The sequence below is a fragment of the Somniosus microcephalus genome, chromosome 6 (genome assembly GCF_052327205.1).
Source record: "Somniosus microcephalus isolate GS21.2 chromosome 6, FLI_Smic_1.0, whole genome shotgun sequence".
Taxonomy (NCBI): domain Eukaryota; kingdom Metazoa; phylum Chordata; class Chondrichthyes; order Squaliformes; family Somniosidae; genus Somniosus; species Somniosus microcephalus.
This window is the reverse complement of record NC_140992.1, coordinates 37,122,874-37,137,204: the sequence shown is the minus strand read 5'-3', so window position 1 is coordinate 37,137,204 and position 14,331 is coordinate 37,122,874. Positions and strand designations below refer to the sequence as shown.

The 14,331-nt window shown below is 44.2% G+C and overlaps 1 protein-coding gene across 1 annotated transcript in view; it reads left to right on the top strand.

Moving 5' to 3' along the window:
- Positions 1 to 14,119, top strand: part of LOC147115619 (thiamine transporter 2-like) — a 34,847-nt gene extending 20,728 nt beyond the window's left edge. The window contains exons 3-5 of the mRNA XM_085990041.1: positions 2,081 to 2,273; positions 6,940 to 7,081; positions 13,537 to 14,119. Of these exons, the coding sequence (XP_085846167.1) occupies positions 2,081 to 2,273; positions 6,940 to 7,081; positions 13,537 to 13,710 (509 nt within the window). The 3' untranslated portion in view covers positions 13,711 to 14,119. The remainder of the gene's footprint in view (positions 1 to 2,080; positions 2,274 to 6,939; positions 7,082 to 13,536) is intronic.
- The last annotated feature ends 212 nt before the right edge of the window (positions 14,120 to 14,331 follow it).

Here is a 14,331-nt window from a genome sequence, read left to right as displayed (position 1 = left end):
ATATATTGTGAATAACTGGGGCCCAAGCACTGATCCCTGCGGTACCCCACTAGTCACCGCCTGCCACCCCGAAAAAGACCCATTTATTCCTACTCTCTGTTTCCTGCCTGTTAACCAATTTTCAATCCATGCCAGTATATTCCCCCCAATCCCATGTGCTTTAATTTTGCACACTATCCTCTTATGTGTGACTTTATCAAAGGCCTTCTGAAAATCCAAACACACCACATCCACTGGTTCTTCCTTATCTATTCTACCAGTTACATCCTCAAAAAACTCCAGTAGGTTTATCAAACACGATTTCCCTTTCATAAATCCATGTTGACTTTGTCTAATCCCGTTGATATTTTCTAAGTGTCCTGTTATTACATCCTTTATAATAGACTCTAGCATTTTCCCTACTACTGATATTAGGCTAACCGGTCTGTAGTTCCCTGTTTTCTCTCTCCCTCCTTTTTTAAATAGTGGGGTTACATTTGCCACCCTCCAATCTGCAGGAACTGTTCCATAATCTATAGAATTTTGGAAGATGACAACTGATGCATCCACTATTTCCATGGCTACCTCTTTTAGTACTCTGGGATGCAGATTATCAGGCCCTGGGGATTTATCAGCTTTCAATCCCATTAATTTCTCCAGCACTATTTTCCCTCTGTGACTGCTTGCTCAGGTTAATCAAACCATGCAAACCCTTTGCACTTATTTAACCCAACGTTGAGTATCAAACTCTGTATCTTAACCATCATCAAAACTGCTTACTTTTACCTCTGTAACTGCTTCCCTCCACCTCATCCACTGCCACTGAAACCCTTATCCATGCATCTGTCGTCTCCACACTCGATTTTTCCAATATCTTTCTTCCATCCCCCTTTCTTCATAAACTCTAAGTCGATCAAACTTATCCGCCCATATCCCATCCTAAACTATATCCCACTCACCCATCACTCCCATCGTCGTTTATCTACACTGGTTCCCTGCTGCCACCCGTGGCCACCCCCACCAGCCCCCCCCCCCATCTCATCTACAAAACCCTCCATGGCTGCATTTCCTCCCCCACAACTTTGTGACTACCTTCAGCACCCTTCGATTCTCCAACTCTGGCATTCTGTGCACCCCAGTGTTTGTGGCAGAGCCTTCAACCCTATTCTCTGGAACTACTTCCCTGATGCACCACTCTCCACAGCTTTTGGCTTCATCTGATGCTGCTGCTGCTCCAGGCAACAAAGTCTGCTGCACTCTGTGGGGGTAGGAAGGGGGAATTCCTGATCTCACAAAACTAGCATAAGATAGGATTTCCTTCCTATAACATGCAGCATAGTGCGAGTCCCTGGAGCAGCAGTTGGTAGTAACTAGGGACTCCGCCGGTGAGGGACAAATGGAGGAATTTTAATTGGGAGGTGGAAGAGGATGATGTTCATGCAGTAGCCCAACTTTGGTGAATTCTATAATAAAAGCCTGAGAATGGTCACAGACTCTGTGGCTTCCCAAATTATTGTCTAGAATGGTTAGATTTTGGAGCAGGACCAGAAGTTGTGTAGAAGCTTGCCTGTTTGACGCAAGTTTCTTCCATACTCGTCTATCAAGGAAGGTTAGAATCTGTAGGATTTCTGTGGTGTGCAATGCATTTGGTGCAGGATTTTGAATTGGCCAGATTAAATTTCATAGATTTGAACATTTCAACATTAGCATACAGATAGAATAGTAATTAATACATCAAGCTATTCTAATAGATAGGAATCAACTTTAAAGTTATTCCAAATTCAAACTACCATGTTTTAGATTCATTTCAACTTAAGACACCACTTTTGAGCATTCTAGATATGGACAGCCATAGGGTTGTGATGGAAAATATGAGACGCTTCCTATAAGGCCATGGTTAGAAATCTGAAGCAAAATCTTAAAATATAAGGCTAGAAATTATTGTTGGCAATATTAGTGGACAAACACTTAATGCATTTGTATGCAGTTCTCTGTCCACTATTTGTAACAAAGAGTTAACCCATATATTTTAAAATAACACTTCAGTAACAGCAGTGCAGTAATGGTTTGAGATTTGATTTTTTTCCCCCTCTGTTTATAGGTGCCATCACCTCCTTTGGTGTGGGTTACATTAAGCTGGACTGGGCTATCTGGGGAGAACTAGTACTGGGAATCTTCTCAGGCATTAGCAGTGCTGCTCTATTTATCATGGACTATACAGATCACATCTGGGTTTGCTATGCTGGTTACATGATATTCAAAGCCTCATACATGCTGCTCATCACCATAACCACGTGAGTGCTGCTAAGGTTTCTAACTGTATCTCTTCCCCCACCCCCCCCAAATTTTTATATTATTTTTCGCTCCCTCCCCCAATGTCAGGCACTGTTCTCTAACTGAGAGTACAGAAAGGTCGCCAGCTACCAGGCCTCTGCCAACATTACTCAAAATGTAGTGCTAGTAGTTGTATAGCTCACAATCTGATTTTCTTCCCTCCTCATGACTTAGCACCCATGCTACACTTGATACCTTTCCTTGACAGGCAAGTCATTAGGAGGGAGCTCTTGGAAATTTTTAGATGTTAAATGTTAGAATCAGTTATAGAAATTTTAAAAATGTAACTGTCTTTAAAAAATCCTAATTATGTCTTACATCATTAAGTAAAAAAGACATTAAGTGAACATGAAATTCAGTAATTGATTGCATTGTGGGATTCTAATTTATTATTGAATATGTAACACCTACATTAGATATGTCACATTCTGATCCCAAACTTCAAAAGCAATCAGACACACTCCAAACTATTATGATTTTTTTTCATTAAAAATATATAAAGAATGAGGCAACCCCTTAGGTACAACATTAGACTCAATTTGGAGACTAATAGGAATCCAATGGGTTCTGTAAGGGGCCGGTGAACCTCCCCACTAGATTTTCCATTCTGTGCTCCGCCCTGGCGATGAAGATGAAAATCCACCCCAGTTTCTTTCTTGTTGAATTGTCCTTCTGGCCATTGCCTGAAATGCAAGCACAAGTTACCTTTTAATGGACAGCTTGTTTTTACTTAATGGTGGCGATTTTTAAAACATTAAACAGACCTTTTAATTTCTATAATTTCCTGCTCTCGCCCTGAACTAGATAATTTCATTCACTTTGCTTCCAATTTCCACCCTTCCCTCACCTTCACTTGGTCCACCTCTGACTCTTCCCTTCCCTTCCTTGACTTCTCCGCCTCCATCTCTAGGGATAGGTTATTGATAAACATTCACTACAAGCCCACTGACTCCCACAGCTACCTGGACTATACTTCCTCCCACCCCACCTCCTGTAAGGACTCTATTCCATTCTCCCAGTTTCTCTGTCTCCGCCGCATCTGCTCTGACGATGCCACCTTCCATACCAGTGCTTCCGACATGTCTTCCTTTTTCCTCAACCGAGGATCCCCCTCTACTGTGGTTGACACGGCCCTTGACCGTGTCCGTTCTACTCCCGCACTTCTGCCCACACCCCTGCCCCTCCCTCCTGGAACCACGATAGAGTTCCCCTTGTCCTCACCTTTCACCCCACCAGCCTCCATATTCAACGGATCATCCTCCGCCATTTCTGCCACCTCCAGCATGATCCCACCACTAAACACATCTTCCCCTCACCTCCCCTTTCAGCATTCCGAAGGGACCGCTCCCTCCGCGACACCCTGGTCCACTCCTCTATCACCCCCAACACCCCTTCCCCTTCGCCCGGCACCTTCCCGTGCGAGCGCAGGAGATGTAACACATGCCCTTATACCTCCCTCCTTCCCACTGTCCAGGGCCCCAAACACCCCTTCCAGGTGAAACAGCGATTTACTTGTACTTCTTGCAATTTAGTATATTGTATTCACTGCTCACGATGTGGTCTCCTCTACATTGGGGAGACCAAACGCAGATTGGGTGCTCGCTTTGCAGAACACCTCCGTTCAGTCCGTAAGGGGGACCCCGAGCTTCCGGTCGCCTGTCACTTTAATTCTCTGCTCCACTCCCACTCTGACCTCACCGTCCTCAGCCTCCTGCATTGTTCCACTGATGCTCAGCGTAAGCTCGAGGAACAGCACCTCATCTTTCGATTTGGCACTTTACAGCCTTCTGGGCTCAACATAGAGTTCAACAATTTCAGATCATAACCTCGGCCCCTATCATATATATATTTTTTATTATCTACACTTTTTGTTTGTGCCTTCTGTTCTTCTCTTAGATTATGAAAGTAAATTAGCAAAAAACATAAAAACAGATAGTAAGAGTTTTTATAGTTATATAAAAAAAAAGGGTGGCTAAAGTAAATGTTGGTCCCTTAGAGGATGAGACCGGGAAATTAATGGTGGGAAATATGGAGATGGCAAAAACACTGAATGAATATTTTATATCAGTCTTTACAGTAGAAGACACTAAGAATATCCCAACACTGGACAAACAGGGGGCTAAAGGGGGGGAGGAGCTAAACACGATAAAAATCACTAAGGAAGTGGTACTCGGTAAAATAATGGGACTCAAGGCGGATAAATCACCTGGACCTCATGGCTTACATCCTAGGGTCTTGAGGGAAGTGGCGGTAAGGATTGTGGATGCATTGGTAATAATTTTCCAAAACTCCCTGGACTCGGCAAAGGTCCCGGCAGACTGGAAAACTGCTAATGTAACACCCTTATTTAAAAAGGGCAGTAGACAGAAGGCTGGAAACTATAGATCGGTTAGCCTAACATCTGTGGTAGGTAAAATTTTGGAGTCCATTATTAAGGAGACAGTAACAGGACATTTGGATAATCATAATTTAATAGGACAAAGTCAGCATGGTTTTATGAAGGGGAAGTCATGTTTGACAAATTTGCTGGAGTTTTTTGAGGAAGTAACATATAGGGTGGATAAAGGGGAACCAGTGGACGTAGTGTATTTAGACTTCCAAAAGGCATTTGACAAGGTGCCACACAAAAGATTATTGCTTAAGATAAAAAATCACGGGATTGGGGGTAATATTCTGGCATGGATAGAGGATTGGCTATCTAACAGAAGGCAGAGAGTTGGGATAAATGGTTCATTCTCAGACTGGCAATCAGTAACTAGTGGTGTTCCGCAGGGGTCAGTGCTGGGTCCCCAACTCTTTACAATCTATATTAACGATTTGGAGGAGGGGACCGAGTGTAACATATCAAAGTTTGCAGATGATACTAAGATGGGAGGGAAAGTAGTGAGTGAGGAGGACATAAAAAACCTGCAAGGGGACATAGACAGGCTAAGTAAGTGGGCAGAGATTTGGCAGATGGAATACAATACTGGAAAGTGTGAGGTTATGCACTTTGGCAGGAAAAATCGTAGAGCAAGTTATTATCTTAATGGCAAGAAACTGAAAAGTACTGAAGTACAAAGAGATCTGGGGGGTCCCGGTGCACGAAACTCAAAAGGTTAGTATGCAGGTGCAGCAAGTGATTAAGAAGGCCAATGGAATGTTGGCTTTCATTGCTAGGGGGATAGAATATAAAAATAGGGAGGTATTGCTTCAGTTGTACAAGGTATTGGTGAGACCGCACCTGGAATACTGTGTACAGTTTTGGTGTCCATACTTAAGAAAAGACATACTTGCTCTCGAGTCAGTACAAAGAAGGTTCACTCGGTTAATCCCGGGGATGAGGGGATGGACATATGAGGAGAGGTTGAGTAGATTGGGACTCTACTCATTGCAGTTCAGAAGAATGAGAGGCGATCTTATTGAAACATATAAGATTGTGAAGGGGTTGGATCGGGTGGATGCGGGGAGGATGTTCCCGATGATGGGTGAAACTAGAACTAGGGGGCATAGTCTTAGAATAAGGGGCTGCTCTTTCAAAACTGAGATGAGGAGGAACTACTTCACTCAGAGGGTGGTAGGTCCATGGAATATGCTGCCCCAAAAAGCTGTAGAAGCTACATCATTACATAAATTTAAAACAGAAATAGACAGTTTCCTAGAAGTAAAGGGAATTAAGGGTTACGGGGAGCGGGCAGGAATTTGGACATGAGTCTAGGTTCGGATCGGCCATGGCCCTGTGGGTAGTGGAGTGGGCCCAGGGGCCGTGTAGCCTGATCCTGATCCTGCTCCTATTTCGTGTGTCTAATTCTGTTAGATTCAGGAGATGGTTCTGTGATAGTGGATTGGCGGTTAGGATCAGATCAGCCATGATCTTATTGAATGGCGGAGCAGGCTCAAGGGGCCGATTGGCCTACTCCTGCTCCTATTTCTTATGTTCTTATGTTCTTACATGGCAGCTGTCTTTCATTCTGCCAGCGCAATTTACACTTCATCTAGAGCCATCCTTTGTTTCTTAACCTGTCCCATTACCATCTCCTCTTGCCTTGGATATCTCTTAATGTCTCTTAACCTCTCCTGCCTTCTATCCTATCACAGACCTTCCCTTTTGTTCCTTCATCCCCTCCTCCCTTTCCCAGCTCCTACACTTGCTTAAAAATCTGTTCCATTTCCCGCTTTTTTCCAGTTCTGACGAAAGGTCATCAACCTGAAACGTTAACCCTGTTTCTCTCTTCACAGATGCTGCCTGACCTGTTGAGTATCTCCAGCATTTTCTGTTTTTATTTCAGATTTCCAGCATCTGCAGTATTTTCTTTTTGTTCTTTTAATTTCTATAACTGATTCTAATATTTACTATCTAAAGATTTCCAAGACTCGCTCTCACAATGAGTTCGCTCTTTTGGTCAGAACCTATATAAAGTCCCTACTATAGCCATCTATATTTTGAACTGCTCTTGTATATCCATTTACTGATTATACTTGTCACAATCCTAATAACTGGATAATTAGGGATCTTATTACCCAAATGTAATTATTAGCAAAGATTAATTTTTGATCAACTTAAAAAATCTTTTGATTTGCTACAGAGCTCCTTGACAATAAATTTAAACTCTACATGGTGAATAATTCTGCTTTATTGATTCACAGATTCCATATCGCATCTAATCTTTGCATGGATCGTTATGCCTTAATGTTTGGGATAAACAATTGCATGGCACTAGTACTTCAGACCATCCTGACCATTATTGTAGTCGATTCAAGAGGTTTGGGGCTGGACATTGTTACCCAGGTAACCTTCTTATAGTATTGTCATTACCTTTTCTCAACAAAGTCCTGATTATCTGATCAGATATTTTATCAAGGAAATGTACTGAACAGGTCTAACAGGGTTAACATATCATACAATCATAGAATCATAGAAAGTTACAGCACAGAAGGAGGCCATTTGTGCCTCGGCTGGCTCGTTGAAAGAGCAGTCGTGCTTTGTACATAACCCTGTAAGGATTTGTATATATGGACACCAAGGTCCCCCTGCTGATCTACATTTTTCAAAATCGTGTCATTTATAATATATATTAGTCCTCCCAAAGTGCATCACTTCTCCGCATTGAACTCCTTCTGCCATGCTTCTGCCCATTTCACCATCCTGTATATGTCATCCTGAAGCCTATAACTATCCTCATCACTATCTGCTACTTTGCCAAGTTTTGTATCTTCTGCAAACTTTATAATGGCCCTGAAATTAGATCGGGGGCTTGCCGCGCGTGCAAGCCCCCGATCTGCACTCACCCTGCGCGCCGACATCTGAAGCCCGGGCCTGCTTGCATTTCCTTTCACAGGCCCGGTTCAGCTGTCGGCGCGATGTGCTAACCTGATCCAGCAGCGTAGTTAGTGCGATGTGCCGGCTGGGATCAGGTGAGCACTGTGCAGCCAATCAGGGGAGGGGAAACTCATTCATGAGTTTGACAGTAAGAGCTGTCAAACTCATGAAAACTACGGGGGCCCAAAACACTATTTAAACTTTAAATAAAAATTTAAAAAACATCCCAATCATTAAATTAAGTATAAATAAGTTTAAAAAAAAATTTAAACAATTTTTTTTTTTGAAAAAAATAAATTTTTAATAAAAAGGGTCTAAAACTAAACTTACCTTATTGTAGATTCTTTAAAATAATAAACCTGTGGGGAAAAAATTCTAAATTGCACTAAAACACCACTTACCTGTAAAAATAAATACTTACGTGTGCTTTTTACAAGCGTAAAGACCGGAGGCCTTTACACATGCGCAAATCCCCCAAAACAGAGGAAATCCAAGACGCACGCGCTGCCCCCTACAGCGCACGCGCTAGCCTCTTCACCTCTTGGGTTAGAGGAGAGGAAATGCCGGTTTTCAGCGCATGCGCTGTGCATGCTGAAAACCGGCATTTCCTCCGGCCAGGCACGTGAGTACCCCTTCCGTACTCACGCGTTTGGGGAGGAATTACTGACCCATTGTTGCTCCCTACACCCAAGTCAAGGTTATTTATAAAAATTGAAAAGAGCAATTGACCTAAAACTGACCCTTGGGGAACACCACTGCAAACCACCTCCCAGTCTGAAAAACATCCATCCACCACCACCCTCTGCTTCCTGTCACTGAGTCAATTTTGTATCCATACCGCCACTTTCCCCTTAATTCCACGGGCTTCCATCTTCTTAATAAGGGGAAAATGGCGGTATGGATACAAAATTGACTCAGTGACAGGAAGCAGAGGGTGGTGGTGGATGGATGACATCATCGCCGTGTGCAGCGCCCCGCTCATGCCCTGGCCATGATCTTCGGTAGCGTCTCCTGACTTACCGCCGGACGCTATGTCCAACAGGGTCAGGAGGGCCTACCTGTGGCCGGGGCGGCGCTATTAAAAGCCGAGGTGCTGGGTGGCCATTTTGTGGCCTTATTAAAGGGGAGGGGCCTTGCGCAGCACGATCCGGGGTCCAGCTGGGCCAGCAGGGATCACGGTGCCGGCAAAAGAGCCCGGCACTCAAGAGGAGTGCCGGGCTGACTGAGCGTGGCCGGCAGCCCGTGGGGGGCGCTGCAGAAGAGGCCGGGGACGGCAGAGGGGGCAGGTACTGGCAGGCAGCCAGCAAAAAAAATGGCCGCCCAGCACCTCCCCTTTAATTATCGCCGCCCCGGCCACACGCACGTCCCCCTAACCCTGTCGGACATGGCGTCCGGCAGTAAGTCAGGGGGCGCTACCAAAGTTCGTGGCCGGGGCACGAGCGGGGCGCTGCGCACGGTGATGACTCAATTTCGTGGAAGGCGTTAGCAATGCCACGCTCGGGTGCTAGTTGATTTGCACCCCGTTAGCACCCCCTTAGGGCACTAACGGGAGGTGCAAAGCAACCGAATTTTGCCCCCTCTAGACTCTTTTGGATTAGGTGTAACTGGGGTTTAACAGTGTATTGACAGCTAAACAAATGATACGGCCTGAAAAACTAATTTTAATTTTGTGGAGTGTCAAATTTATCAATTTTAATAAAAAATAAAAATGTTAAGAAAATTAAAAAAAAAAAAAAAATTTTTAAGTTTGTTCATCTTTATTTCAGGTTTGCCTTTTCCCCATGTGAGAATACCAATCTTTGTTTTGCTCTCTGTAATATTTTTTAAAAGTTACAATCAAAGGAGCTAACTCACTTCCTGGCCCTCGGTCTGTGAGAATTCTGCATTGTGATTAGCTGCTTAGACAGCTTGTTGACGTCACAGCAGCTCGTGTTAGGGATTCCCCATTGTCTTACACTGATTTCAATTGCATGCCGGAAAAGGCAAACTTCACACCACAGAGATCACTTACTTTGGGGCCAGCCGCAATGCCTTTGCTTCGCCGCTGACCACAAATTATGGGCCATTGTCCTTTCCATGATAAGGTGATCAAAACTGCACACAGTACTCTGTGTGCTATGCCTAGCCATGCCTTGCACTAATTGTACTATATGCCCGTAGTTATAAAACCCAAAATCACATACTGAGAGATCGGTAAAGATTTATTTCTCCACTACTAATCCCTCAAGATGTGTATCTCCTCTTTCTTTTTAGTCAGAAGATTGTGAGTTCAAGTTCCATGCCAGGACTTAAATGTATAATCGAGGCTGATACTTCAGTGCTGTACTGTACAGCAAAATTGGCCAATTACTCCAGCAATCCTGGCCTCCAAGTTCCACCAGGAGAAGCATTAGAATAGGTGGTAGGAAGGCTTATGTGGCCGCCCAGGGGAAACATGTGTTAGAAAAGATTAGGTTGACTTTATTCACTTTAGACCTCATTGTGATAAAATAGAATGTGCACCGACGTGACACTTGATGGAGGTTAGAATCATACAGGGAAGAGTCCTGATGTCTTCACTCAGGTGATGATGTTTGGGGCGGTCATGTAGATGGCAAAGTGGGCTTATGTGGTAGAATGGGTAGTGGATTAAGGGAATGTCCCTTTATTTGAAAGTGTGGGAGAAGGAGGTAAAGCTGTGGTGTCAAAGGTAGACTAGGGGGGTGATTTTGCCAATGGGGACGTGATGGAGGCAGGACTGCTGCTTGTTGGGTTTTAGTCCCGCCTCCATCGACGTCCGGCCAACCCACGCTATTTTCCCTTGATTGACCTTGTTAAGCTCGCCCAGCGGGTTTAGCAGGCCAATTAAGGGAAAGTCGGTGACAGAGAACGTCAGCGTATGATGTTTCATCTGTCAAAATTTTTTGACAGATGAATTGTCATCGTTTGAGAGCTCTGTGAAGCTGTCAAACACTGACAATCTGTCTTCTAAGTTGAGTCTTTACTCAAGACTCAATTAGAAAGCCTTCCTGAGCAGAAAGCAGAAGGCTGCTGCATTTAAGAATGCAGCGGCCATTCTGCTTTCCCTGCCGTGGAGATGAGGCAGCTCCGCAGCCTAAAGGGATGAAGCCTGGCGGAAGAAGCAAAGGTAAGTAATCTTATTAAAACACTCTACACTCACCTCACACACTTACCTCTCCACACTTGCACTCATCACTCACCTGCACAGCGCACTTTTCGGCCCCTCTGACCCCCGCAGACCCACGGCTCGCCTCGTTGACCCTGGCGAGGTTCGGAACCGTCGGGAAGCACACATTTTAGGTGGTAAAATAGGGATTAGCCAGAAAACTGCCTGTTAACTACTACTTGGCACTAATCCCCTTCCCACCTCAAAGAGACGGGACCCGGCACGGGTCAGGTGCCGGCCTCCTGGGAAGATGGCACGGAGGCGGGTTGGGGGTGGGATGGGTACCCGGCAGTCCCACCTCCATACCCGCCTCCTCAGGGCTGGCAAAATTGCTCCCTTTGTTTCACAGAAGAGAATATTTAATTGACGACATGTGCTGTAATGTCTCTTGCAGTAAATCCTGCTTGAACCTCTTTTGCATCATTCTGTGGTGCTGCTCCCCTTCCATGATTATGGCATAATACTGTATGCCCACATGGAATGCAATAATTGCTCCTGAGCAATGGACTGACACACAAGCCCTGTGAGTAGGGTTTGGAGGGCGGGGGACGCGGAGGGGTCCTAAAATTTGCCGGCGATCTGTGTGCGAAAATGTTCTGCACCCATTCACAATAACCAAAAAATCTATTTGTGCCTAATTTCTTTTACTTTGGTTAGTGCATATGAAGTATAAGCCACAAATGTGTCATCTTGAAGGATTATCACACCAAACTCCTAACTCATCCATTAAATTGTAGGATAACGATTTTCTTGTGTCAAAATATTGTAACACTGGTCCTGGAGATTATTTGATCAGTTGTTTCATTTCTTTGAAAGCTTTATCAAAGCTGGAGTCCTTTTTGAAAAGTATATTCTTTTTTGTTAGATTACGTAGTGGTTCTGTCACCTATGGTAGTCTTTCATAGGATAGTTCAACATACCCATGATCATCTCAAGCTCTGATTTTGTCTTTGGGGCTTCATGTTTCAAACAATATGAAACTTGTTTGAAACCATTATCGATAAATATGCATCCAAAATTTGTTGCCTTTGCAACTGGAACTTGCATTCTGTTCTTTCTAAGCCTCAGATTTTTCTCTCAGCATCTCTGAAGTAGTGCTCTGAGATTTTCTGTCATGTTTACCTAGGACTTCAGGGACATTTTGCTGGAATACTTCCTGATAAGATTCTCAATCGCAAGCATGTGAATCTCAATCATCCAAAGGGGGGGATGTAAATTACTACTTTCCTCGTCAAGAGATATTTGCTACATTCTTGACTTTGCATCAAGGAGAAAGAAAACTTGTAAGTGTGGCAGGAGATCACTGGAATGCGTGTAAGCTCAACCGGGACCCAGATAGGGCGGACCTTGGCCTTAAGCCATATTATCCAGGATGGCTTTGTGGGGATGGAATCAGTGCCTGCTCCTACAAGACCATCAATGTGAAGGAGGGGGCGTGAACTCACCATGTGAGGCATTTCTGTTCCTAGGCCTTCAGTCATGACCCAGCATAAAATCAGCACAGGTACACCTGGTCTTACCAGATATACCTGGCTGAAATGGTGGAAGTGGGGCCCAAAGATGAGGTGGGGTGGGGGGGAATATTTTAATAAAGTTTTTAAAGCGGTACCCTGACACTGGGGACCTCTCAGGCCAGACTTCTGCGGGGGGACCCACACACCCCTGGGTTGGCTAGCTTCCACCAGTAATTGCAGCATGTTCGGCATGAATGGGTCATCACAGATATGCCTGCACAAGGCTGGAGTGGAGGCTCCTCCCCAGACTCTGCGGGGTCAGAGGCAAAATTCAGCAGTGGGCACAATCCTCATGTAGCTGCCAAGATCACAGCCCCATAGATTTTCAGTGCCATTGTGTTTATGTGCCTAATTTCTACCCTGCAGGCTAGTCCTAATGCAGTATGAGAGAGTTCCCAATGCTTTTTCCAGCTTGGCCTTATCTCAGGCTTATAAAAAATACATTTCACTAGGGCTATAATAATATCCGTTATAGATATATCTAGTTTTGTTTGGCAGAAACATTTCAGAATATCCTATTAGTGTTCTACCTGCAGCTGTAATGTTTCTGCTTGAGAATCCCACCGGCTTCTATTTCTTTTGTTTTTACGTGCTGAGAACACTTCTGTAGCTTAGATTAACATTTTCCTTTTGTTTTCAATGGATTAAAAACCAAGTTCTGACACCGTGTAAGGATTTTAGTGATCCATACACAAACACTGATTGCACATGACAAGCTAATAGGAAGTCATCTTTATTTACAAAGAAGAATAGTTAATCATGAGATGAGTAAAACTAATGGACTACAGAGACACAAATCGATCCATTGCAAGGTTAATGTAGAATTGATTATGGCAATAAACTCCAGCATTTGAAAGAGGTGCCCAAGAGATGTTGTGAAACAATTATTTTTCCTCCATTGGTCTCATCTAACAGAGATCACAATAAACGGTGTGTTTCAGCGCTGTAATAAATCCCTTTGTTCACTGGCATTGAACAGCACACTAGTATTGTATGATATTTTTTAGTAGTTCAAGGTTATAATTAAATCCAGACAAATGCAACCAAAGTCACTGATGGGCAGAGTTGACCCAGTTAACAGATGACAAGTTCACAGCACAGATCTGTCCTCACTTTTAATTTGATATAAATAAGTATCGTTGATTCTATTATCACTGATTGAAAAGAATGGCGGCAGGTTTTCCAGATTACCTCAATGGTGTTTTATTGGATTGTAACAAATATTTGCCTCATTTATTCTCCAGTTCCTGATTTATGGGAGTTATTATGCCTTGATTGCTGGGATATTCCTGCTAAAGGGAGTGCATACCTTCATTCATTACAAATTGAAGAAAAAGAGGAAGAATCTGGAAGAAGACTTCATAATCTTCACTCTGGATCCTCCAACTCAGCAGATGTGTACAAACACTAACCTATAAACTGAGAAAAGGAATTCAACTCATGGCCACCCCTTTTTCCGATGTAAAATTAGACCTCTGGATTTCAGGGCGCGACCTGCCGTGCCTTAACTGTGCCATAAATGCACCGGACAACATATTGACTCAGGCAAATTTTAGTTGTCCAGCGAACCTGTCTGAAAACAGGCTAATCTATGTAACTTAGAGTCCTGCACCCGGCTTATTGAACTTTTGGACCATTACGGCAGCAAATAATCATGGAACACTTTGGTTGAATCATCCTTCTTGCCCTACACCATACAGGGAATTTTAACTCCCCGGTTTCATTTGAATCCTGCTGGTCAAAGAGGCAGCTGGGCGGTAGGGAAGCACAAAAGCTGGGCGGCTCAGTATCAGAAGAAGGCTGCTGGCTGCAAGTTATGTCTGTGAGGGGGGGGGGGGTGCTCTAAGGATCTAATGGCAGCGGGGGTGGGGAAGAGATCGAAGCAGCAGAGGCCTGCACGTTCCCTGTTCCTCCAGGTGCCACCAAGGTACTTTTTTTTAACTTACCTTAGCAAGCCTCACTGGTTTCCTGACAGGCTCACCTGGCAGGACTGCCACAGTGGGCACCCCGCCTCAGGAGCAGGTTAAAATTTCACCAGA